The sequence below is a fragment of the Otolemur garnettii genome, unplaced genomic scaffold (assembly GCF_000181295.1).
Source record: "Otolemur garnettii isolate 467f Iridium unplaced genomic scaffold, OtoGar3 scaffold00079, whole genome shotgun sequence".
Classification (NCBI taxonomy): domain Eukaryota; kingdom Metazoa; phylum Chordata; class Mammalia; order Primates; family Galagidae; genus Otolemur; species Otolemur garnettii.
In genome coordinates, this window is record NW_003852474.1 from 4,894,195 (window position 1) to 4,920,047 (window position 25,853).

The window sequence follows — 25,853 nt, forward strand, 5'->3', positions numbered from 1 at the left end:
CATGCACTAGCTCTTCATTTCTCAAGTCTTAGTAATACTCTCTATTAACCCACCATTCTCTACCAAGAGCCATGACTCTCTGCCACCCCTCAAAGGCAGCCTTCTTTAGAAGTTACACAATTTTTTCCCTCTTTCTCCCTCCTCTTAACTCCTCAAACCAATCAAATCTGGGTTTCATTCCCACCATATGCCAAAACTTCTGTCATTGCTGTGACTAACAACTTCCAAAGCTTCTATCTCCAAAGCTTGCCTTTCTTTCCCGGTATCACTCCTCCTCTCAGCAGCATTGTGAAGATCAAACCTCAGGGCCTACTGGACACATTATTCCCCCTGGGCTTTCTTGATATCGCTTTTCCCATCTTCCTCTGTATCTATTCTGTTCTGTATCTATCTACTGTGCAGACTCAGTCTTCTCCCCTTCACATGTTGGGTTCTCGGGGCAGAGAGAGTGACTATCTCTAGCCTGAGAGCTCTCGTCTTGCTGGTGGCTTTAGTATCGTGGCTCCCCCATGTGCCACTCCAGCTGAGGTTGCCCCTCTGAGTTCCTAACTGCCAACTTCATCCACCTGCCAGAGTTTCAACGTGGACATGTTGTGCCCATTTCATACATGACACGGTGAACATAAATCATGGATTCCTGTCTCCTCCAAGCTTTTTCCTCTCTTGTCTTCTCTACCTACCCACTTGTTTAAGCTGGAAATCTGAGTCATTCTTGATTTTTCTCCTCCCCATCCCACAGCAATCCCTACCAAGTCCTTTACATCTGACATCTCAGAATAGACTATAATGGACAGAGGGGAATGACCAGGCCCCTGTCATTCTCCAGCTTCATCACAAACCTCTCCCCTCAGGGCCCAGCCACACAGGCTGCCCTGCCATTTCTAGAATGTGTCAGGTTCTTTCCCTCTTTTACGCCTTTCTTTCATTGCTTCCACTTTTTACCCAGATAGCAACATACTCAGAGTTCTTTCCTTGGAAAGAATTTCTCTTACTACCCACTAAGTGTGGTTTCATCTCTCTTATGGCTTGCATATTTTCCTTTAAAGGATATATCACAATTCACAAATGTACAGTTAACTTTTGATCACTGTTTGTTCTCTATATCCCTTGTTTGAATCCTGGTTTGAAGAATAAAAAGGGCTATGTCTGTTTTGTTCAGTAACATGTACCCAAAATCTAGCACCATTTTTGAAATGTAGCATGTGCATGATCACTGTTGAATCAACTAGTGAATATTTTATTTTTATTTTCCGAAACAGTCTCACTTTGTTGCCCCAGGCTAGAGTGCCATGGCATTATATCTCACAGCAACCTCAAACTCCCGGGCTAACGTGATCCTCCTGCCTCAGCCTCCCAAGTAGCTGGGACTACAGGTGCCCACCACCATGCCCAGCTAATTTTTCTATTGTTAATAGATACAGAGGTCTCACTCTTGCTTAGGCTAGTGGTCTCAAACTCCTGAGCTCAAGTGATCCTCCCACCTTAGCCTCTCAAAGTGCTAGTTACAGGCCTGAGCCACCACACCTGGCCTAGTGAATATTTTAGATGAAAAAACTGAGACAAAGGAAGTGAACAATTCATCACATTTTAGATTTAAAACCTAGGATTGGAATTCACCTCTGCAGACACAGGTAGATCACATTCCCCAATAAAGAACCTGACACATTCTTAGCCCCACCATAAAGGCTTCCTATAGGGGACCCAAATAAGGAGTTCAGTGGGAACCAATCAGCTTAATCTTCTTCAGAGGAATTGAAAGAATAAATCCACCCAGGAGCACTGCATTAGAAAGGAATTTTTACCCAAAAAACTTTGTAACTATTAAATAAATATTTACCAAGCTATGAATTACCAGATGGTACCCAAAAGAAATGCCATCAGGCATTTATAGGGAAATGTGACCAGTCCATTGCCCATCCATCGTTGTGGATCTCAGGAAGAGAAGGCACATTGGCACTCGTTGTCTCCCCTCCACCCCTCACTCACCACCAGCACAGACAGGCAATAACACAAACATGAAATGTACCCTCCTTTTCAGCAAACATTAAGAGAAGAAAACTTGAGACAGATAGTTGGATATGTATATATATAATACAGGCATTTCTTATATGTATGTGTATATACATTATAGTAGACCAAATATTTTTATAAGTATACATATATATGTGTGTAAATGTGTATTCAGACACCTATGTGTGTGTGTATACTAGCAGGTTTATTGAAACTCATGTGTAATATGCACACATACCACAGATGTATATACATATAAACATGCATACCTAGGCATGAGGCTATAGGTTCACACTCACATATCCATACAAACAGGTTAATCCAACTTTCTACTTCACATATCTCCCAGATATTTATAGGTACCCAGAAAATTCTTGAGAAAATTTTTCCTTGTGTTTCTGAGGGGTGGAGACAATATATCAGTACTTTTTACAGTGTCTTTTTATACACTAGACCAAAATATGAGGCAACAAGCATTATTATTTATACAGCACTGATTTTAGTTTATGTCATTTAAATATCTATTCATTTAGATAATTTTAATGTCAATACTCTCTGCAAGCATTGGTGAACTTTTTAACAAAGTGGGAAGCTTTCTCTAGAAATAGTGGGGAAAAGGCTAAGAAAGGAAAAAGGAATTGTCATAGAAAGGGCGAACAATGCTACATGTTCAATGAATTATGTCACCGTAATTCCTGCACTCCAAAAGAACAAGAATATTAAAATCTTTGCTCTGTGTGTGCTTATTTTATCCTGGGGAGACCTCTCTCCACCAAATCACCTACATAATACTCAGAATAAGTACAGGCCACCAATTACTCCCACCATGCTCATTTCATGAGACCAATTTAAACTATCTCCGTCATGTGTGTGAATCAGGAAAGCCATCATCCTTTGAAGTGTCCCAAATCATTCTAATTTAGTTACTTATATAGATGTTTTATAGATGAATTATATGGAGAGAATCTATCTGTATAGAGATCAATTTATCTAGATGGATAGATAGAATTAAATTGAATTATTAGCTATACCATATGATTCTTTATATTCAGAAGTAGATCGTTCTACCAAGATCAACTCTTCAATTACCACTTCAATTTTTCGGTCACAGCTACAAACTAGGAGGTGGATAATGACCTTCCAAAAGCCAGGTGGGCCTCTTAGTGCATCTAGCCATTTCAGACATGGTTTCTCCGACCAGACCTGCTTACTCAGGCTGACACAGGTTGCTCTTTCTATTCCCGAAGGTAGAGCTCCTAGCACTTGCTGTGGGAACCAGTTTATAAACTCTAATTTGTAACTGGATGCTTTTCTTTCTTGCCTAATTTCTCTGCTTACCAGATTAAACATTCCTCTGCTTGGCTTGTGCTTATTATAACATGAAAGATATTCAGTGCTCCCCCCACCACCACTTGGTTGTTAACATATCAAAGGTACCATCCCCTGAAGTCCTTGCTGGAATTTCTCCACCTCTGCTTGATCATCACTGAGAAAATGTCTCCATATATTTAACTTCTTCAGGCAATCAATACAAATTTAGTATTAGTTTTTTCTCATTCCTGGTGAAGTCACACAAAAATGAAATCTGGTTTTGATTTTACTCATTGAGTATTTTTTCCATGTAAACCCAGCACTATTGGTCTTTCCCACGATTCTGCCCACCTGCCAGATTTATGTCCAACTAACTTTGCTAGGATTCTGTATTTGCCTAATACCTCTGGACATTCTTAGTCTCTTTCCAAGTCCAATTTGGTTACTTTTATGAAAATATAAATAAAAATATATTTTCAACTGAATAAACCATCATTAAATGAATAAAACAATTGAAGTTGTACCCAGGGAAACACAACCATAATGTAATTCTGTAATTCAGTCTCCCAAGGGAAACTGATCTTTAAACATTTGCTTAGCTCAAATATATTGATTTATACCCTTCCCTTTATCTCTTTCTAGCCAAATTTACAATTGGAATAAACATGTATGCTCACATTATACACAAATGTACACAGACATACCCCCCATATATGGTGATGATAGACACACAGATGGTAAGTAGATAAATGGATAATTATTAATATGGACCTCCCCCACCAGATTTTTATTAGTGCATTAAATAATCAAGTTACATAAATATACCTAATAACTCAGTGATAAAAAACGACCAAAAGATAACTAAGTACACGCTTGATAGTATTTTCCTTTCAGAAAGCCCTACCATCCAAGTTGGATGCCGTTCTTAAACTTCCTGGTATAGTTTCTCCAGCCAGTTTCAACTTAACATGCTCTTGGCCACCTCAGTGAACTAAACCAATTGAATAAATACAATATGGAGAGATAACAGCTTTTGCCAGAATCCAAGGGCATAACTCACTGCCCTCTTTATTCAGCCTTTCAAGAAATGTCACTGAAAAGATAACCTTATTTGTTAAATTAGAACTTTATGATGCAAAAATCAACACTTTAAGAAAAGATTTTAACACTGTTTGAGTGCTCCTTAAAATTCATCAATATGCCTAATAAAGAAATAAACATAGCATAGACATTTTGCAACAAAGCATCCCAAACCAGGTACAAATTTATTACAACACTACCCTGCACATCTCTATTATTTTTAAGTATATTTTACTCAATGACATAGCAAACACAACTCACCTTCACTCCTCCGAAGGATTGCCGGTAAACTGATCAAGAAGTACCCTTGAAATCGATGTGATTGATGAATTGAAACAATAAATTACTTCCAAAGTATAGCTCTGTGTAAAAGTGTCACACACACACATCAGCTATTCAGCCAATTGTCGTATGATAAATATACAGTAGCTGCAGAAGTGTATTAGAAAGTGAGAGTAACCATCTGAAATTTATAAATATTCAAACCTTTACTGAAAGCAGCTTGTATGTGAAATTTAAATGGCATACAGTACACCCAAAAAGGCACCATTCCAAAGTTCTACAAAAAATTATTGTATTTACAGATGACATGAACTAATCAAATACATCCAGCATCATCTGGAAAACTTTCTGGCATGCCATAACTTAATATCACAGTCAATATGCATAACAGAACCCATAATTATTTTTCTAATAATCAAGCCAAAAGCAAAAAAGAAGAAAGTGGAAGCCATAGAAAAATAAAACAGAAGACGACAAAAGGAAGTATCCACAGAAATGTTTATGATACCATCAAAATGACTTAAGAAACCAGTTAAACCCTGGAGATTTTCATTATTAGTATTAATAGAGGCAAGTCCTAACTGTCACTAAAATGCCCTTGTGATTCTATAGATCCCTCTGATGTTTGCTATTCCTCCAAAACTCTCTTCCATTGAAACAAAGATTAATGGAAAAGTACAAGATGTGCAGAAGACTGGGACAATCTCTCCATCGTCATGGGAACAGCAGGATGGAGTGCTAGAGTTCATCTAGCCCAAGCACCAGCTAGATGGGGCCCCTTTTGTCTGTGAGTCATGCCTCATAAACAGCTGCAGAACGCTCGGGCCTCCAGCAAAACCTGCATGCCATGCCATTTCTCTCTTCCTTCACTAACGCCAAACTTTTCCATGATGGAGGTTTCCAGAATGCAAATACAACCTAGGCCTCTCAGATGGATTTAATTTCAATCAACATTCGTGCCAAATGAACATCTTTGGTCTGCAAAATGTCTACACTAGTGAATAATAAAGAATTATTTTTCCCCAGGATAAAACTTCTTCCAGGTGACCAAAGGAAATAGCAGCTCTGTAAATGTTAATATGCCCACTGTGAAGAGGAAGAAGCTGAGAGACAATAATTAAGGGAATCAAATGATCAGAAGAACTGAAATCCATAAAATCTTGGGGAAAGTTTATATTTCATGGTATTTAACCAAGTAAGGCTGTGATAATCCTCCCATGAAAGTATTTCAAAAGTTTACAGCTAAAGACTATGAAAAGCAGGTTTCATCAATACATTTTCACATGCTGAACATGTTGCCAATCTAGTTTTTAAATGAGAATTTTAGAGTCTCAAATAGAAGTATGCACTAAACTAAGGTGCTTGGTTTTTACATATTTTAAATCACATTACGTTAGAGAATTAACTTGCTTGGAGTTCATAAAGATTCGATCTGCATTATACATAATTTGGTTTATAGACTTGCTACTTTTAAATATAGTTTAAGGTTTATGTAAGTGTAAACAACTAAGGGAATAAAAGTAGGTGACCAAACTACTGTTTGAAAGAAAGCACAGTAAGTTCATGTTCATGGTTTGTTTGTTGTGGTCCATTTTAACTGATGACTATGTGGCTTCTGCTAACCAGGACAACTGCTGTCTATTTTTAAATGAGTCATTTGCTCACAAGAGCCAGTGACTGCGTACATGGATATGCACGTGTGCAAAGAAAAAATGAAGTACGTTCTATGACAACATTTGTTTTTTACTCTTAATTATTCTCCAAAGACTCCTTTTTTAAAAATCAGCAGAAATGAACACCAGGAAGGAGATTTTCTGTGAAACGTAGATTTTCCCCCATGTGATGGTGTCAGGCTATGATCAGGCCTTTGCCACCTGCGTGAGCTCTAATGTGTCCCAGGAAAGGAAGACCCATTTGCCTATTTCCTAAAGAGCTAAGTCCTTGACAGCTTTTAGACAAGATGGAAACCTGCTGGTGATCACAGAGATTCTAGGACCTTCTCGTCAGAGGAAATCACAAATAAAATGACTAAATCAAATAGTAACTAAAATTTACATCCATTAATTTTATGCTGGCATCATTGAAACAAAATGGAGAAAAAGAAAGACAGTATTTTCTGTTTAAAAATCTCTCAAGACAATACTTGTGGGCACAGTTGGTTTAGTGATGTATCTGAATGTGCCGTCCAATAATCAGAAATAGCAATCCAGCTAGCAAAGAAAAAAATATCCCAGCTGGGGCCAGAAAAAATGACCAGCCGTACAGAACAGAAGGGGTGAAGTCCAGGCAGTCTCGCATTTTCATGTTTCTGTAGCTTTCCATGTCAGCGACTGCCTGGACCCAGATGACATACAGCACCACCACCAGGGAGAACAGGATGCCTGGGACAGACAAAAGAAAAAAGGAAAAGAAACACTTTAGCCTTTCTGAAGATGTTTTCTGGAAAACGCTACACTAAACCAGTCACTTGCCTGATGATAAGCCTCTACAAATATATTTCTAGGTAAACCAAATACTTACGTCAGACCTTTTATTATGTGCTTCATATTTATCTTTCACTTTCGAAGAATAGCAGCAACCACTGCTATGTATTTATTCTGTTCCTACTGTATGCCAGGCACCGCATTAGGTGCTGGTGAACATTAGAGTCAAAGACCTTAGCCCTTGTAGAGATTACAGTCTAACATTTGTCCCTTTTTCTTTGCTGGTGTTTGGTTCAGGATGAGCACTAACATGTTCTTTCTTTCAATATATACAATAAGCCAGTGGAATAGGTACTAATCTCGTCCCCTGCTTTAAGTAGGCACAGCCACAGTTAGTGGTTTTCAGAGCCGATTTTCAGCTCAGTTTGTTCTGATTCTTATTATATTATCACTCCCAGCTAATCAGTGCTGCAATTGAATATGACCATAAAAATAGAAGCCAAGGTGAGCACCAGAGGAGAACAGAGATAAAAGTACTGAACCAACAGAGAAGAACAGAGATGGTTTTTCAAAACTGAAACATATATGAATTGAGCTGCAATGAATAATCTGGTGCAAATATCCTTTCTGCAAAGTGATTTTTGGTCTTTTAGATATACGCCTAGTAGAGGAATTGCAGGATCCAACAGCAGGTCAATTTTTAGATCCTTGAGTGTTCTCAATTTTTAGATCCCTGAGTGTTCTCCAAACTTCCTTTCAAAAGGAACATATTAGCTTGCATTCCCACCATCAGTACAGAAGTGTTCTCTTTTCTCCCACATCCACGCCAACATCTGTAGTTTTGGGATTTTGTTATGTGTGCTACTCTTACTGGAGTTAGATGGTATCTCAAAGTGGTTTTGATTTGCATTTCTCTGATGATTAAAGAAGATGAACAATTTTCCATATGTCTGTATACCATGCACCTGTATTTGACTTAATAAACTGAAATATATATTTACACACACTGAAGATTGGTCACAGCAAAAGAAAATATTGTTTCAATAAATGAAAAGGGGAGTTGATGATAGAAGATTTTATGGAATATAAAACCACAAGTTTAAGATCAAAAGCCTTATTAAGCAAAGGACAGGAAGACAGAAGGAGGGCTGGGAGGGAGGAAGGAGGAAGGGAGAGAGGGAAGGAAAGAAGGAAGAAAGAATGGAGGGGGGGAAGGAAGGAAGAAGGAAAGGAGGAAGGAAGAGAAAAGAAAAAAATACCTAACCACTAAATAGTAAACATCAGCACAATTTATTGACAATTCCGATGTAACCCTCCAGTTCAAAAATACTGTTGAAGTTAGACAAAGAGTTACAGTGCTGGACCTTTGTTCTTAACAAGTGATATGACGGAAAAGCTTTGTGATCCTGAAATTTTAGAATACCGCTAAGTATATGGTTTTCCGTGTACCTGTTACCATAATTACCAGAGGGAAGAATGCTGTTTTGCTGAATGACAGGCTTCAGTCAGCTAAGCTGAGACACTTAAGGGACAGGTTACACACAAAACCACACAGCCTAAGGGATTCAACTTTGTCCCAAAGCAACATATACTTGAGGCCACTTGCTCTTGGTCCAAATATGCCAAAGACCTATTATACTCATTGAATGAATGAGATGAACCATTTGGTGTAAGATTTCCATAATCTTATTGCTAGTATGTCTGAAAGGCAAACACAACTCTGAGACTAGAAGCAGAGGTTGGAGCCCCCGGCAGAAGAGAGCAGATTTTAAGGACCCAGCCATCGATCCTACTTCTCACATTAATCGTGCTCTTAACAGGGTTTAGGATGCCCCCTCTCTCGAGCCATCGATTTCATAAGTGAATCTTGGGAAGTAAATGCAAAAGAAGAAGAGCTCAGAAGCACAGTGAGTCGCATCAGTATCAGAGCTTAAACCTTCTCCTGATCGTGAGCCAAGCTAGAGAACCATGAGGAATCAACATGGATGCTTCACTAATAAGAAACATCCTTCACGTCGTGTCATGGTCTGTAATGTAAATGCAAATACCGGCTCACGGAATAATACAATGTAGCCAGGGAACAACAAGTTATCACAGAAAAATAGTGAAGTCACGGCCCTCCAGCAAACTCCTTGCAGAGCCGTACCTCAGCTTTTGACAACAATATGGCAATTCCATGTGTTGTCTAGCAACTCTGTGCATTTTAATACATTTTTCAGCAAATATAGAGACCCTGTTCTCTATTAATGTAAAAGTTTGACTTAGGCATTTGCATAATATCTTCCGCCTTATACAAACACCTTGCAAGCCTTTGTATTATTTGTTATTATGGGTTTTATCTTTGCATCCTGTGAATCTCTTGTGCTTTCAGATATTTTTGTGAAAAAAAAAAAGAAGTTGCCTCTGTGAAAAAACAGTAGCCTTAAGTATATTTTTTAAAAAGTTATAAAACCCCTTACTCAATTTCAGGTGTTGATAAAAGGTGTGTTGGAAAGGGTGTTGAAAACAGAGGTAGATGATTCTCAATAAGGAAGAATTAATTTATATTTAAATATTGCCATTATTTCAAGAGGAATTACATCTTGAAAACAATGAAGAATATTAATTTCTATAACTGTAGTCTTTAACTTTCTCACTAATTGAAGACACATTCCATTTAATTTGTATTAAATCTGTTTGTGGTTATATCTCACCATGGGGTAAAACAGTGAGTGCCTCTCTACCCATCAAATTCCCAGTGGGGCGTGTGTGTGTGTGTGTAGAGACAGACAGACAAACAGCTGGAAGGAAAATGAACTAATAAACATGGAAAAACTATGTACGCCAAAGGCCAATGGTTTAGCAGATAAAGCAGTTAGGGTATATCTTTGTGGCCTATAAGTGCCCAAGAGAAGAAACAGGAGGCTGCTACATGCAGGTATGCCAGTCAAATAAATAAACGCATTAAGGCTAATTGGAGTCATTTGTCTCAATAACTTATAAACGGAGTTACAAATTTTGAAGGGAGGAAATTTAGGATGAGTTCTATAGTGTATGATTGGAATTGAATACATCAATGTGAATTAATAAACAGATAATATAGAAATGAAATAGAACTAAAGGTGGGTGTGCATATTTTAAAATATATATATATACACACACACACATAGATTTATTTCCTGGGTCTGTCTCTTGAGAGGCTCTGGAGGCAACACCCCAGGTGCATGGAGCACACCCACTCTGCAGATCTTGAATTTTAAACACCAAGATCCAGAGCTCCTCAAAGAAAAGGTTGAGTCCAGGCTGGGGAGCAAGATATAAGATGAGCCTGGAACATCTTAGTTGTACCAGAAAGTAAAGATGTGCTCAAAGAACAATGGGGGTGTTTTCAGAAACCATCTTGATGGGACTTTCTGTAATGCAAACTGAGGTAATTTGATCACCCAGCCGATAGCGGTACATTATATCTCATTGAATAAAACCCACAGGGATTTATATAAATGCATGAATAGAGAGACATGAAAGTTTTCCTTACAGTAAAAAACTAACTTATAAATGCAGAAGGAATGGAAGAATTAGAAATCACCATTGGACAATTATTTAAAAAATAATTCAGTCAAAAACCAAAATCAGCTGATAAAATTAGTGGATGCAATTTGGATAAGATCGAAGATACTTACATAGGTGCAGTCTTTTCCAGCAAACCACTTACCGATTATAAAGAGGAAAAGAGTAACTTTATATTAAAGAGACCTAGCAAATTCCATCTTAGTCAAGTGATCGAAGTTAACATCACTAGTGACATGACAAATTGATGCCACAGGTCACATCGTGAAATGCAGAAGGGATACAGCACCACTGCCAAGATCTCTCAGCCAAAAATGCAAAGCTTGAATCCAGTCATGAAGAAATAGAAAACAAACCCAAATTCAAGGCTACTCTACAAAAGCTCAGGCTGGTATTTTTCAAAAATTTCAAGGTCATAAAAGTCAAAGACAGACTTATTCTGCTTTAATAAAGACTGAGGTGACACAACAACTAAATACAAAGCATGACCCAGGATCAGGTTCTTATGAGTAGACCAGTTAGAAAAAAAGGTAACAGAGTGTGTGGGTAAAAGGACTCCTGATTTCTATGTAAATGTGAACACATTTCAAAACAAAATAAATAACTCAAAAGAAAAAGTGTGACAAAAATCTTTGGCCATGTGTGTGAGAGATAACATACGGGTACAGAAGGGCTGATGAGGACATGTGTGTTTACCCTGAAAGGTATGTCTTGCTTTGGTGGGATACTGTGATTAATAAACGGGAATATCATTGATTTGGTCCACCCACCAAGTGAAGTGTTTCCTCTGAGGCAATATTATTACTAAGGAAATACTTTAATTATTACCACTTGATACCTTAGTACTTTCATTTATAAAAACATAAACTCGCTTGAGCAGCAAATGCGTTATATTTCAAACCCACTTTCCACAGAGATTTTTAAGGAAGAATACAAAATACTCAGCAGTGCCTAGTGGCTTATTCCTCAAAACCCAGCACTTTGGGAGGCTGAGACAGTAGAATCACTTGAGGCCAGGAGTTCTCTGAGATTACAGAGAACTGTGATGATGACACCACTGCACTCTAGCCTGGGTGACAGCTAGATGCTGTCTCTAAAAAGGAAAAATAAATAAAAGCTAATGTCTCAGAAGTAATTTGTTCTTATAAAATCCATTTTTGAAGTCCAACAAAAAAATGATGAAATAGCTCACCGGGCACAGAATCAAAACATGGGCCCAAAGTCCATGAAGATTTGTGATTATAATAAAACCATGAGCAAATAATTGAGTCATTCTAAGAATCCATCACATTTCTTCTTCTTGGCAGGGTGTGGAAGAATCATTCAAACTTTTCTAATTTTGCATGAATTCTCTCACAAAGTGGAAAACTTCCCCCTTTAAATGTCACGAATTCAAAATGGAAATTATTTTTTTCTGAAACAAAAGACACATAACATTTAGTCACAAATGGCCATTAAGAATGTAACTGCTAATGATAAACAACAAGGAACAATGACAGTATGGAAATAAAAACAAACAGATTCCCCCAGGGCAAAGTCAAAATAAATAAAACTGCACATCCTCAATATTTTGCAGACACAAAAATGTAAAAATGAAAAAAGGAGGCATGCTAGAAAGATCTTTTTACTATAGTATAAAAACAAGATTTATTAAATAAAAGCACATCCATGCAAGGAAATATTTAGTTTCAGGAATGAAAAGCTTTCTTCCTTAAAGATATGCAAATCATTAAGATTCTATAATTTTGTCTAGATGTACATATACTGGTACATGTATTAAAAGAGAGGAGAGCTTTTGGAGTTACTTAAAAATGATAAACTTGATCTTCTAACTGCTTAGAAGTAAGTAATCTGCTTTTAAATGGGCTTTACCCACTCAATCATGGGTTACTTGGAGGAAGATTCAAATTCTAGATGATTCAATGACATTGTTCAGTCAAGGCCAGCAAGTGGCCAGCAACTCATTTCAGCTCTCCCTGGGCATAAAAAAAGTTCTTAGAGGCTCAGTGCCCGTAGCACAATGGTTATGGCGCCAGCCACACACACGGGAGCTGACGGGTTCGAACCTGGCCGGTGCCTGCTAATCAACAATGCATCAAAAAATAGCTGGGCATTGTGGCGGGTGCCTTATAGTCCCAGCTATTTGGGAGGCTGAGGCAAGAAAATCACCTGAGCCGAGGAGTTTGAGCTGAGATGCCACAAGACTCTACCGAGGGTGACATAGTGATCTCAAAAAGAAATAAATAAATAAGTCTTTAGAATCTCATAATCCAAAAAAAGCATTAAGAAGGAAGAAAGTCAAGGTGAAAAGCAAATTGGAGTCAGAAAAACTTGGCTTTTCTCTAACTGAAGGACGCACACGTGTGCTAGAAACAGGGCAAAGTTCAACAAGGGCACCTTCATAGAACCAGGGGGTGCCGTAAGCTCTCAGGGATGGCAGCATTAGCCTCCTCATTGTGGCTATTTGCAGAGGATGAAAATGAGGAGTGTGGTAGTTACTTGTCCACCAAGATCCACCACTGAGCCCCTGGCATAACACAGAATAAAATCCTGATAACAGGAGTCACATGTTAGGCTGAAGATGTTCTCAAACATCCTGCAGGAAAGAAAATATTCCAGGACCTTTCCCGGACCTATAGCATGCAAATATTGTCCCTACTTACAACATGGACTCAAACTGCACAAAAGTAGTTCATGTGACCAAAATGTTTGTGCCCCATAATGTTTGTTCTGAAATTAAAGAAGAATTGAAACAAGAAAGAAAACATTACAAGGAGGCAGTAAGTTACTTGTGTAGGTGGAGCTGCCTGGAAGGCAAGGGGGAGAATTTGCACTAAGTATAGAATCAAAGAGAAAATCTGGGGCTTGGGGGTTTTAAGGATGGCATCATTATTAGAATGGTGAACAAAAAAGAAACTTGACAAGCGATGTATTTATCATCATTTTCTACTAGGAATCATAGCCATTCATCAGGTCAGACACAAGGAATCTTCTGTAGGTCAGCATAGGAACACCAAGTATTGTGAGTGACAACATCTCTGCAAGGGGTTTTCACAGGCAATGTATAGATCCTCTCTGTACAAGCATTTTTTTAATTGCCCATACCTAATATTTGAGGATACTGTATTAAACTCCAATAATTTGAAATTCTAAGGGGTAAAAATATTCGTTTATTGTTTGACTTCTTATTCTTTCAATCACTGTATACTTTATCTAAAGTAAAACATACTGATTCTAAGGACATTATTTGACCATTTTTACAACTGTAAACATTGATGTTGTCACAATCCATTAAAAACAAGAGATATTCATTATTCAGAGAGGTTCTTCGTGCCTTTTCACGCCTATATCCAAAATATCTATCACTATAGCTCAGTTTTGCCCTTAGAACAGCAATTCTGAACCTGTGGCTTGCGACCCCTTTGGGGGTCAAATGACCCTTTCACAAGAGTCACCTAAATACATCTGCATATCAGATATTTACATTACGATTCATAACAGTTGCAAAATTACAGTGATGAAATAGCAATGAAAATAATTTTATGGTTGGGGGTGACCACAACATGAGGAACTGTATTGAAGGGTCGTGGCATTAGGAAGGTCGAGAACCACTGCCTTAGAACATCAGGTAAATGGAATCAAACAGTGTGCAATTTTTTGTTTCTGGCTGTTTTTATTAAACAGGATGGCTGAGAATTCATTCATGTTGTTATAGGTATTAGCAGGTGACTGCCTTTGTCGCTCAGCAGTATTTCATTTTATGAGTATACCACAATTTGTTTATTCATCTACTGATGAACACTTAGGTTCTTTCTAGGTTTTGACTATTATGAATGAAGCTACTATGAATATATTGCTTTGTGATGTTCTAACTTATACATAAAGTTTTGAACTAGTGGATAGCATTTCCTTAGACAAATGGTTTAGGGGAAAATGGCAACAAAATCTTCTTGTGGAGCACAGTCTTACACAATCCTCTACGCTGGTTAAATGGCCCTGGGTCTTATTGATGCTGTAGCAGGGACCTGAAGTGCCCCTGCTGAAGCTTCTTCACTCTCCCTCAACCCCGACAAGGTCACAGCCCTGCTAAGGCACACTGAGAACACACTTCTAAAAAAGTCACAGCCTTAATTGTTGTCCTATAAACATCAGTTTTCTCAACAAAACTTAGGACAGTCATTCAGTAGGACTCCCTGAGCAATTAAGCCTTGGGAGTGCTAGAGCACAGGGATTGTTTGGTGACTGGCGGCTTTCAGCTTCTTCACGCGTTTTATTTTTATGTATCCTTTGTATTTTCATTATGCATTACTCAAAACTTATAAAAATGGCATATAAATGAACATTGTGAAGCTTAATGATGAAACACCTATGAACTGGTCTTCAACCAAGGAATCAGAATACCACCCACGACATTTGGTCTGGGACTCCTTTGGAAACAGTCCCTTTCCTCATATTTACGGAGTATCTCTCAGCTTTAGAGGGACAAAAATTACAAGCAGGGAGAAGCAGCTGGCCTCATAAGTACCTGGCTGTGCGAGAACAAGCAAGTGATTTAACCTCGTGAGATGGAATCACAATGCTCCTTCATGCTGTGGATAACACTGGGGTCCATTAGGATTATTTGACTTGATCCCCACATTCATAAAAGACTCCCAATTAGACTTCAGACCATCCCGGCAAATCATGTTATATATAGGGTCATTCATTTATGTATGTTTTTTTAAAAGCACAGAGCACCAATGTCTTAAATGTCAACACTCTAAAGATGCTATGATATTACTAAACCTGTTTTCACCTGTTATTAACTTTAACAACTAGGAACCTCAAAAATTGTTCCACACAGTCCTATGTGTCACACTAAGGTAGGAAACATGAGAGTGAGTGTAGGCTGACCTGCTGCCACAGGTCCATCCCAGAGTCCAGCATCCCACACACCTGCTCCCCACTGTATGATAGGAAAGGGGAACTCTGCCAATCCTATCTTTGCAAAAAAGCGATTCTTGCCATTAAGCTGCAATATACTTTTAAAGTAGTCTCATGAATATTATTGCATTCTGTGAAAATTTAGGCAGTTTTTCTAGGAAAAGTAGCCAGAAAAAAAATTTTTTTTTTTTTTGAGATAGTCTCAAGCTGTGGCCCTGGGTAGAGTGCTGTGGCTCATCACAGCTCAGAGCAACCTCCAACTCTTCAGCTCAAGCAACCCTATTGCCTCAGTTTTTCTATTTTTAGTAGAGACAGGGTTCAGGCCAGGCCCGATACCCACCTCGGCCTTCCAGAGTGCTAGGATTACAGGCGTGAGCCACCGTGCCTGGGCCAGAGGTTCTTAAAAATGATTTAAAATGGTGTTTTTGTAATAATCACTTCTTTCTTCCTTACATTAATATGCAATTTTATATTAAAACTGTGCTCATTTTTATGTATCACATTTCAGAAATCATAAAATACCCAGTGCACGATGACCAACACTCTTGATTCGTCTCCATTCTCCATTTCCTCAGACTTGTTTTCCACTGACTTTTCTCCAGTTCTCTGAAACAGCCGTAGTTGCTTATATAGTTGTAATATCATAATTACATCTTTCTGATTTTCAAACACTCATTGCCACACACACTTTATCATATTACTTTCCAAAGACATTAATTGGCTCTTCTCTTTCATTTTCTAGATTTATAACTTTATTTAGCTAAGCAAACATATATAATGCCTGTTGCATGTCTCAAACATGTATGGCTTTCTTCAATTGGCAAAATAGCTTTCAGCTTTAAACATCCCATATACTCAGTACTCCTGAATATACAATTATTAATAGAAGGCAATCATAGAGGTTTAGTCACCTTACAAGTAACTAGGGACTTGATATGAAAAGCAGAATTGCATTTACTACCAACGCCCTATCAACTCACGATAATCGAGTTTGTGGAAGTAGAATGTGGTTGAAGACCACATGCTCGGATTCTGACTGTCCTGTTTCCAATCCTGCCTTGAGGATTTATTAACCAAAAGCTTTTGCAACTCACTGAGCAAACTTAAGCAAGTTTCTTACTCCTCTTTTTTGGTTTCTTCACTGGTAAAATAGAGAAAATATAAGTGCCTCTCAGAAAGGAGCCACGTGGAATTCCCAGAAGTAGAGCACTTAGCAGGGTGCTGGGTAATGTTGTTTTCATTATTATTATTGCAAGGTTTGACATGAGCTACTGCTCACAGCTAGCAAATATTACTCTCCGAAATCTTCTACAGCATCAGAGAGTCTCATGTGACTGAGCTATTTCAGGACTGGCAAGAGGCAGAAGAATAAAGTCACCAGGGTGCCTTCCAGTTCTGACATTTCCTGAGAGGGACTGAGAGGATGAGAACCTCAAACGTTTCTCTCAATGTCTTACTGGAACTTTCCACAAGGTGGCACCAGTCTCCCCCACAGTCCCAGGACAGAACATTTTGCAAAGAGCGCAAGGGAATAAATACAGACTTGTTTTCCTTCACATTAAGGTCAGTTTCTGCTTTCAATGTCCAGTCTAGCAAACCTCTTGTGTCTCCCTGCCAGCCCTTTACTTATAGGAAGAGTCTTTCTGGGACAGACTCTTAGCAGAGGTCAATAGGATCATCCTGATAAGTCTACACTCTCTAAAATGTTTCTCTTCCCATACAAGATCAAGTGTAAAGATTCCTTTAAAGTTCCAAGATCCAAAAAAGAAAAAAAAGGAAAAGAAAAAAGGAAGTATAAAGAACAAAAAATCCTCAGATGAAAAATTGTGAAACCAATACGATGCTTCTTAACCACTCAGGACTAATTACTCCTGAGCAAAGTGACCATTTCAGGGAGGGCGTGCAATGAAAAAGGATATTTGCAAAGACATTAAATACCTCACTGTAATGAGTAAATAGGTGATGTTAAGGAGACAAATACTTTGAAAAAGAAGAGTAAAACATATGGAAACTCAGTCTGCCTCTCCTCTGTGACAAAATCTCATTCTGGACCAGAGACCGGACAGAAATAATCTTGTCACTTTGCACATCTGAAAACTCCCTTTCAGGGTAAAGATTCATTACACCCTATAATAATATGTCACGTGAGGAAAAGCATTCATTTGTTTGCTAGACTTGTGGCTCTAGTTCTTAAAAGAATGGCACATTTTTTTAAGGGGATATGTGTGGGCATGGAGAGGAAGCATTTATTCAAGTTCAAGGTTTTCCAGAAAAGCTCCACCAAAGCTATCGCTGAGCTGGTGATTTATCTGGGCAGGAGTTAGACCCAGAATTCCTCTAAGGAAGTGCTGCATAACAAGTCAGGTAAGGATGACCAATCACAGGACAGTAATCACTCCTTCTGGAGAAATGGCTCTCTTCTCGTCTTCACATTCTCATTTCTGTTCATGGCCTTTATCTGGCTGAAATTTTCCAGCCTCACAGAGCAGAGATTGGGATTTTCCTCTTTTATTTTCATGTGGTATATCTACCATAGCAGTGCCCCTTTCAAAATGGATTCTGACAGCCTGTTACATATATATCAACTAAAAGTAATGTAGGAAAAAATAAACTTTCAAAGAAGAATCTGAAGGGAAAAAATTAATAGTGGTTTAAAGTATTTTTGTACATAATAACTCTTTGCAACCTTTTGCTGTATAACTTAAGCATGTTGACTTATTCTAGCACTTGACATTTATATAAAAATGATGACCAGACAGGCATGGTGGCTCATGCCTGTAATCCCAGCACTGTGGGAGGCTGAGGAGGGAGAATTGCTTGAGCTCAGGAGTTCAAGACTTGCCTGAGCAAGAGTGAGACCCTGACTCCTAAAAAAATGGAAAAACCCAGCTGGGCGCCACATTGAGTGCCTGTAATCCCAGCAGCTTCTGGAGGCTGAGGCAGTGGGATGCCGATAGCCCGAGTCTGAGGTTGCAGTGAGCTATGACGCCACTGTACCCTGCTCAGGGCATAGGGTGGGACTCTGTCTCAAAAACAACAAAAAATGTCAGACCAAGGACATTAGAAAATCATCCACATTAAAAATTGAAAAAAAGACCTTCCCACATCATAATAGGATCAGTATGCAGAGATGTCTAGAAAATTGCTGATTTTTCCAAAACAGAATTTGGAAAATTCCAGACGAATTCCCAAATATGACAACTGAAGGAACAAATATGTTTACAAAGCTGGCACTTCTAGAAACATAAAATAGATGTTCTCCACTCACGCTTGGAAAGCAGATCTAGCGTACTACAATTTTTGGTCAACAAAACCAAAGACACTGATTGTGACTGTAAGAATTACGTCCAGCCGGTGTATGAGTAATGAATAGTTTTTAATGATTACTTTTTTGTTTCCACCACCCACCTCCAACACACCAGAGCTCTGAACATGTTAAGTCCTGCAATGTGGTGAAATATTCAGTTTCCTGTTAGGAAGTGATGCATTTGATATCCTCCGGGAAGCCTACTTTTTACACATCAGGAAAGTCACAGAGGCTTTAGAAAAGCCACCCCAGCAGAGTGTGCACTGGCCTTGCAGGCCCCTTCTCCTCCCCCAAGGGCCCCCTCACTTGTCCACAGGGAGCACCTGCTTACAGCCTCAATCTTTCACTAGATAGACATGGAGACAGCAGGTGCCACAGAGTCTGTGTGTGCCTGCAAGTTCAGGAGGCCTGTCCTCAGGCTGTCAGCAGCTCTTTCCTAACCGCTTTCTGCTCTCGCTCTTCTGGATGCCTCCGCACACTCTCCCACCCCCTGTGGCTTTACCTGGAGGAACATGTACGGAAGACGAGCATCCAAACTGAGCTGTTCTTTCCAGGATTAAAGAGGGGAAAGCCTCTTGTCTTCTGCATGCATCCCATCGCTCTAATCTTGTATACCTATGTTTTTTGATCATCAAAACCAAAGGCACTGATTGTACTGTAAGAATTCCATCTGGCTGGTCTATCAGTAACACATAATTTTTAATAATTACACTTGATGAGCGACTGCAGTTTCCCTTGATCTCTTGAAAGAGAAAAGGAAAAGAAACGGCAAATCCCACTTTCTTCTAAGTCAGCCTCATCGGCTGGAGATGGGAATTGTTTTCTTCCCTTTATGTCCAGTCACCTTTCCTATACTCTTTTATTAGGAAGGTTCACATCACGACACTTCTAGAACACTCTCTCCTCCAGAGCAGGGGGAACAGGGGTAACCCCAGAAGGCTGTGCTTTAGGCTGTGGGGCCCTCACGGCAGAGGATTCACACAGTTCAACCCATCCAGCTCTGCTGACGTCCCAAGGGAGGAGCACAGCTTGTGAAATGGCTGTCAGGGTGAGGAGCTCAGCCCACAGTCTCAGAATGGAGTGCAGCAACAGACCACGAAGGAAGCAAACCACAGTGTTGCCTGCCTCAAGTTCCACAGGCCTAAATTACACTGCAAGGCATCCTCTGTTTCCATTAGCACATCCTGGGCCCAAAGGCAGAGCCTCTTCTCTAAACCTCACAAGACACCTAAGTAGTCTCACCCCCTAGGTCTAACAGGAGAGCTCTGTGGGCCTCTCCACTGATGGGAGAAGCTGTCTACATCTCCATTCAGTAGAAAAGCTCAGTGGTCACCCTGATTTGCCAGTTTGAAAAGAGAATTTTGATTATAGCAGAAAAATATTTCTGCCCTGACATGCTGATAAAAACAGCAATTTCTAGTTTTCATGGCTAATCCCCAAGGCCAGTGTCCACACAGACTACAACCTTATTCTTTTCCATCCTCACAGACATCTGGCTCATGTACAGCAATTGCCACGTTGAGGTTGCCTTGCCCAGGGGTTGGGAATATTCAGCTCTGTACTAATATTCTTTATATAATCCAAGTCTTTGAATGCCACACTTGCTCATTCTAACACTTCCAGTGTCTTTCCTATCACATCCAGTATCACAGGGACAGGAAGACAAAGGTCAGCCCTTTTGTGTGTAAGAGTTCTCTGTGAGTCCACATTGAGCAAATGACAGCAGGTGTTTGGGCTTTGTGGGGGAGTGTGGTGACTCACTGAAGCACAGGCTCAGGGGCATCAAGTCCTGACAATTACTATGTCCAGAACAGATACCCCTCAAAAAACACATGGCCTGGCCTGCCTGAGGAAGATCAGGGAGTGGAGATATCCGCCTTCCCAGCCCTCCCAGCCTGTTGACCCAGCAAGGGGAATACCGCCATCCCACTCCTCCCACCCCACAGCTGTGACATTGCCATCCCTCTGCCATGCATGGATTGCCTAAAAATAGTCCTGCTGATGCCAAAGAGTCCTCCTATGTGCACACGCCCAGCGATGGTCAATTAAAATTTGGTTCTGCCCTTCCCTAAGGCCATCTGCCCAAACAGAGAGCACCAATCCCGTTTGAGGCATGGATAAAGCAGCATGACGACCCTGAGCCCACAGCACCTGCTCCTGAGTGCTGGCCAGGGCACAGTGTGTCGGCCCCAGGCAGGCATGAGAGACTCATGATAAGATGAACAGTAATGTTTTATCTCATTCAATTGGGTATCTCATCTGATTCTTGAGAAACAAATGGTCATACACAACCAATACAAGGAAATTAAAAGTCGAATTTAAAAGAAGCATCCTCATAATCATCTAGTTTAGTGGCTTTGAAAATAGGCTCTCAGAATGTCTCACACACCTCGGCACTCCCCGGGGCTTTTGCATGAAGTCTTGAGCAAGGAGGTCCCAGACTGTCCCTACCTACAGCATGAGGTGCTTTGAAAAAAGAAAAGCCACTGGACATAGGCATATGATTATATGAGCACATATCAAATACTTTTTCATTCTATCAAATTCTCACCCAAATATAATTTTTTGTATATACTACATTCTTGCAAAAATTATAAATTGGAAAAATGACCAACAATGTTTTTGAAAGTATCAAACACACACACACACACACAAATTCTCTAACTGGACCAAACCCAAGATCAAAGCATTCTGGGTTTAAAATAATCATGCAGCCCAAAACGCAGTAGTACCGAAATGTTCCCCTTATTGATTAACTGAGATTTTAAAAGAAAAGCAAAGTAATGAGAAGAAACAAGTATTTACACGTTTTAGCAGGGTGCTGTTATTTCTGGGAAGACAGCTGAAAAATTATGCACCCCCATTAGAACTTTGAATGAGGTCAGGGTAGAATATGCTTTTTGGGTGAAAAAATATTTGGCAAAGAAGATGCTCATTTTTAAGGAATATAAAACAAGTTTGGTCATGATGGAATTAGGAGCTCCATAATGGGCTTGGTCTTAGGGAATTATGAATTCAAACAGACAGATGATTAACTTATGAGACGGAAGCGAGAGAAGCCAGACACAGAAAGCCACATATTGTGTGATCCCATTTATATGAATTACCCAGAACAGACAAACCCAGAGACAAAAAGCAGATGAGTGGTTTCTCGGGGCTAGTGGGGAGAGAGGAGAGGAGAGAGTGGCGTTTCTTTGTGGGAATGATGAAGGTATTCTGAAATCAGAGAGTAGTGACATTTGCACAGCTCTGTGGAAGTAGTGAAAATACCATATTGAATTACACACTTTAAAATGGTAAGTTGTGGTATGTGACTTACATCTCAATAAAAATGTTTATCAAAAATGATAAGCTCTAGTGGGCAAATCCAGTCAAGAAAAAAGTTGAAATAAAAGACATAAGAGACAGGCAGAATAGATTAAGAAGGGTTCTTCTCACAGTGGGTTTTTTTTTTTTTTTTGAGCTCTTTAAACAGAGGATCTATTATCTGATTATTTTTTTATTCCTCTGCAGAATTAAGCACCACATTATGGAAACAGAGTTGTGTTTCCTGCCCATTGCTGAAGTGACAGTGAGAGGCATCAGGAACTCACTCTGCAATGATTATGAAGGCCATAAAGCTACCCGTTCCTTTCCTCTCTTTCAACTGCCACAACAGTGTCACCTAGAAACACCCTGTCCTCTAGTCTGATGTTTCAATCTAGCACAGTTATGTACAGTTTGGTCTCAGCCACACTGAAGTGTGCCTACTTTTCCAGAATGGTCATCTCTATAAATAATAACTTTGTTCTTCCTAATGAATAGAAAAAGCCTTATAATTCACAAGACTCACCTATTCACCTGCTTTTCTCTTTGTCCCACCACAATCATTTCAGCAGGTGTGAGACTAGTTGGAAAAGTAACTAAAATAAATGCAAGTTCTATGCAGAAAAAAAAATGTTTAGATAATACACAAACATACACATTTAAGAAAATTGAATGGTGATGAGGTAGAAGAAGATTTTTGTTCCTACGATATACAAATCATGAGAGTATGTTTATCAAAAATAACCTCACAGGGTTAAAGCATGCAAAAAATTCACCTACATCCTGATATGTTACAGAGACACATGCATGTATTATGACCCCCATTTTACTGTCAAAAAATTAATAGAGTAAGAGAGACTAAAAGGCTCTTGGATACCTCAGAAGGCGTCAACATCACAGCTTTCGGCTCTAAGCCTCAGTGTTCTTGTTTGTCTAATGGTGCTGCAATGGGCAGAGACTGCCACTTAGTTAGGTGTGTCAGCACATGGAAAATGGAAAGTCCCTAGAAAGTGTGTGACATGCACTTACCACTCAAGAATTTTTGTATGCGAACATCATCATGATAGTCTTGACACCTGAATCTCAAAAACTAGGCAACTTGAAGAAAAGCCACAGTTAGGAACCATACCCTTGGCACTGTACCTACCTGCAGCAATGTACGAGCCTCCCCCAGCTTTGTAGAGAAAGTGGCTGGCAAAGGGGGCAGCACAGATGATCAAAAAACTGGCAGTGACCACAGCAACTACCCCCAGGAGCATCAGGACTGCCCAGAAACCACGGTAAACTGGAGACCACAGGAGAAAGGAGAAAAGGGAAAGAAAAGGCACTTAGGTTGTGGACACAGAAGACTGTCACAGAGTATGTTTCTTTCATTTTCATTTTTCTAATTTCAGCCATATAAACTGCTAGATGGAATTCCAGCTATACATCTTCAATTATCTTACGCAAGAGATCTTACCAGATGTCCTTGGACTTGGTAATGTCCACGTTCGTGACCTTCAGTCAACTCTTCTTGCTAAATATTTGCACCACATACATATTTAATATCCTTCAAGACCTCATTTTCCTCACCAGATACTCCATTGTAGAAGTGGGAGCACCTCAGGTTCTGGATAGAGTTCTCTCATGCTGGGACCCAGCTGGATAACATACAGGTGTTTTATACCAGATTTACAAAGACATGAAAAGATGTTTGCATGATTTACGAGCACTGGTTCTTATTTCCTGCTAAAATATATTCGTAGCACAGTGATCCCTAAGAAGATAAAAATAATCGCCCCAAATCCTTAAACAACAACAAAAAACCCCCACCACTTCTATTTAGAGTGTAGCTCTTTTAGGAAAGAGCCCAAGGCAATACAAAATGGCAAGCAAAACTATTTTTAGACGTTTGTACAGCTATGCTTTCTAAGCAAATCTGATTTTAAATCAGATTTATTTAAAGCATACTACTTTCTCTTAATATTTGTACTTAGAATGGTTCAAAATGAGAAGTACAGGAGTCGCTAAGTTGAGGACAAGAAAGGCTGAATTAATGGCTGCAGCTGGTGAGAAATGGATTGTGGGTTTGGTGATATGTAATAAATAAAAAGGAATTATGATGATCACTTTTGAGTTGGGTAACTGCAGATCTATTAAACAAATTCATCATTTCCAAGAGGCTAAAACACTAAAATAAAATCTTGTTAGTATAAGTGAGGAGAAGCTCAGCAAAATGTATTAGTCAAATTATAATATTTTAAGAAAAAATAGAAACTTCATAAAAAAGCAAAGAATGATTTTTCTCAATAAGCCTTCCCAGCAAAAAAAAAATAAATCAATCATCAGGAATCTTAGAGAAAAGAGGATGGAGAGATGGAAACTGGAGAAGAGGAGGCTCCCCAGTTAGATGGGAAAGGAAGGCTAGAAATGTGGATAAGGAAGTCCTGAGGACAGGACTGGCCTCCAGGTGCTCAGTGTTGGGCGTGCTCTGTGGTTGTACTCAGGCTTTGCAGACAACAGAGCCACCACAGATGGTACTGATGTCAACTTCTGAGTACAGGAATACATAATGGCAGACTATGGGCCAAATATTTGCTGTGTCCAACAAGAATTTATTAGATAATTGGTGAGTCCCCATTTTACGTTTCCATTCACTTCATTTACAAAAAAAACTAAGGTTTTCTCTCATAAAACAGGTTCTACACCAAGTGTTAGGTGTATGACCATGAATGAGAGGCAGTCTAGGAAATAAGAATCTTATTCCATCACTCCCCACCCCACCCCATCACAGCTAAAACCGGATAAGCATGACAAACAGCTACATGAGCCCTCTAAAAAGTAAATAGTTGCAAAGTGGATTGGGGATGAAAATTAAATCTTGAAGAAAGATCAGCTTGGCTACAAAGAATTATCTGGGTTTTTCTCCTTTTTTTCTTCTCAAGGATTTGGGCTGAAAGTAAGCCAAATTTGGAACAGTGTAAAAGGTAAAAATAGCAGGAAAACCCTAGTGGAATCCACTGTCTGGGCAAGAGATCTAGGGAAGGAGGCCCCTGCAAGTCAGAGTGTGGAGGAGAGAAATCTCCTTCTCCATAGTTATTTTTCTATTTTAATTTTCCTCATCCTGCTTCTAGGTCATTTTCAAACACCACAGCTGCCTCAGTGGAGGTATGGACACTTACAATCCCAAAAGATGACCAAAAGAGAGAGAAACTAGAAAAATGGGCCCTCATAATGCAGAGAATAAGAGAGGAATCATAATTACATATATTTTTCTTTTCTTTTGACGCTTTGCTGTATGATGCAACTGCATAGAACAGTGTGTGCCACAGCACAAGAGGCCAAAACTGTGAAAGAATCCAATCTTTCTGGCCAGAAAAACTGGGGAAAGGGCCTCAGGAGCCAGAGAGTACAAAGGAAACCCACAGAGAAAAGAGCCGAAAAAGAGACTCTAAAATTCTGTACTTGGTAAGTACCAAGCTTACCCCTAAGTTGCACATGCATAGAAAATAGCCAGAGAAGTATAGCAAAGGTTTTGAGAAGTGATTGACAGTATAAAAACCACCTGGATACCAGAGCAAGCCCTGAGTGGTGCCTGTCCCTGGGCACATGACACAAATATTAAAGCACAGCAAAGGCTTTCAAGTGACACTGAAGCTAACACCATAGAAGAAAAGGACAGGCTC

The 25,853-nt window shown here is 39.4% G+C and overlaps 1 protein-coding gene across 1 annotated transcript in view; it reads right to left on the bottom strand.

The window, feature by feature from the left end:
* Positions 1-6,665: 6,665 nt before the first annotated feature.
* TMEM182 (transmembrane protein 182) overlaps positions 6,666-25,853 on the bottom strand; it is a 49,366-nt gene continuing 30,178 nt past the window's right edge. Inside the window, exons 4-5 of the mRNA XM_003794321.2 lie at positions 23,336-23,473; positions 6,666-7,064 (exon numbers count right to left, since the gene is read on the bottom strand). Of these exons, the coding sequence (XP_003794369.1) occupies positions 6,844-7,064; positions 23,336-23,473 (359 nt within the window). The 3' untranslated portion in view covers positions 6,666-6,843. The remainder of the gene's footprint in view (positions 7,065-23,335; positions 23,474-25,853) is intronic.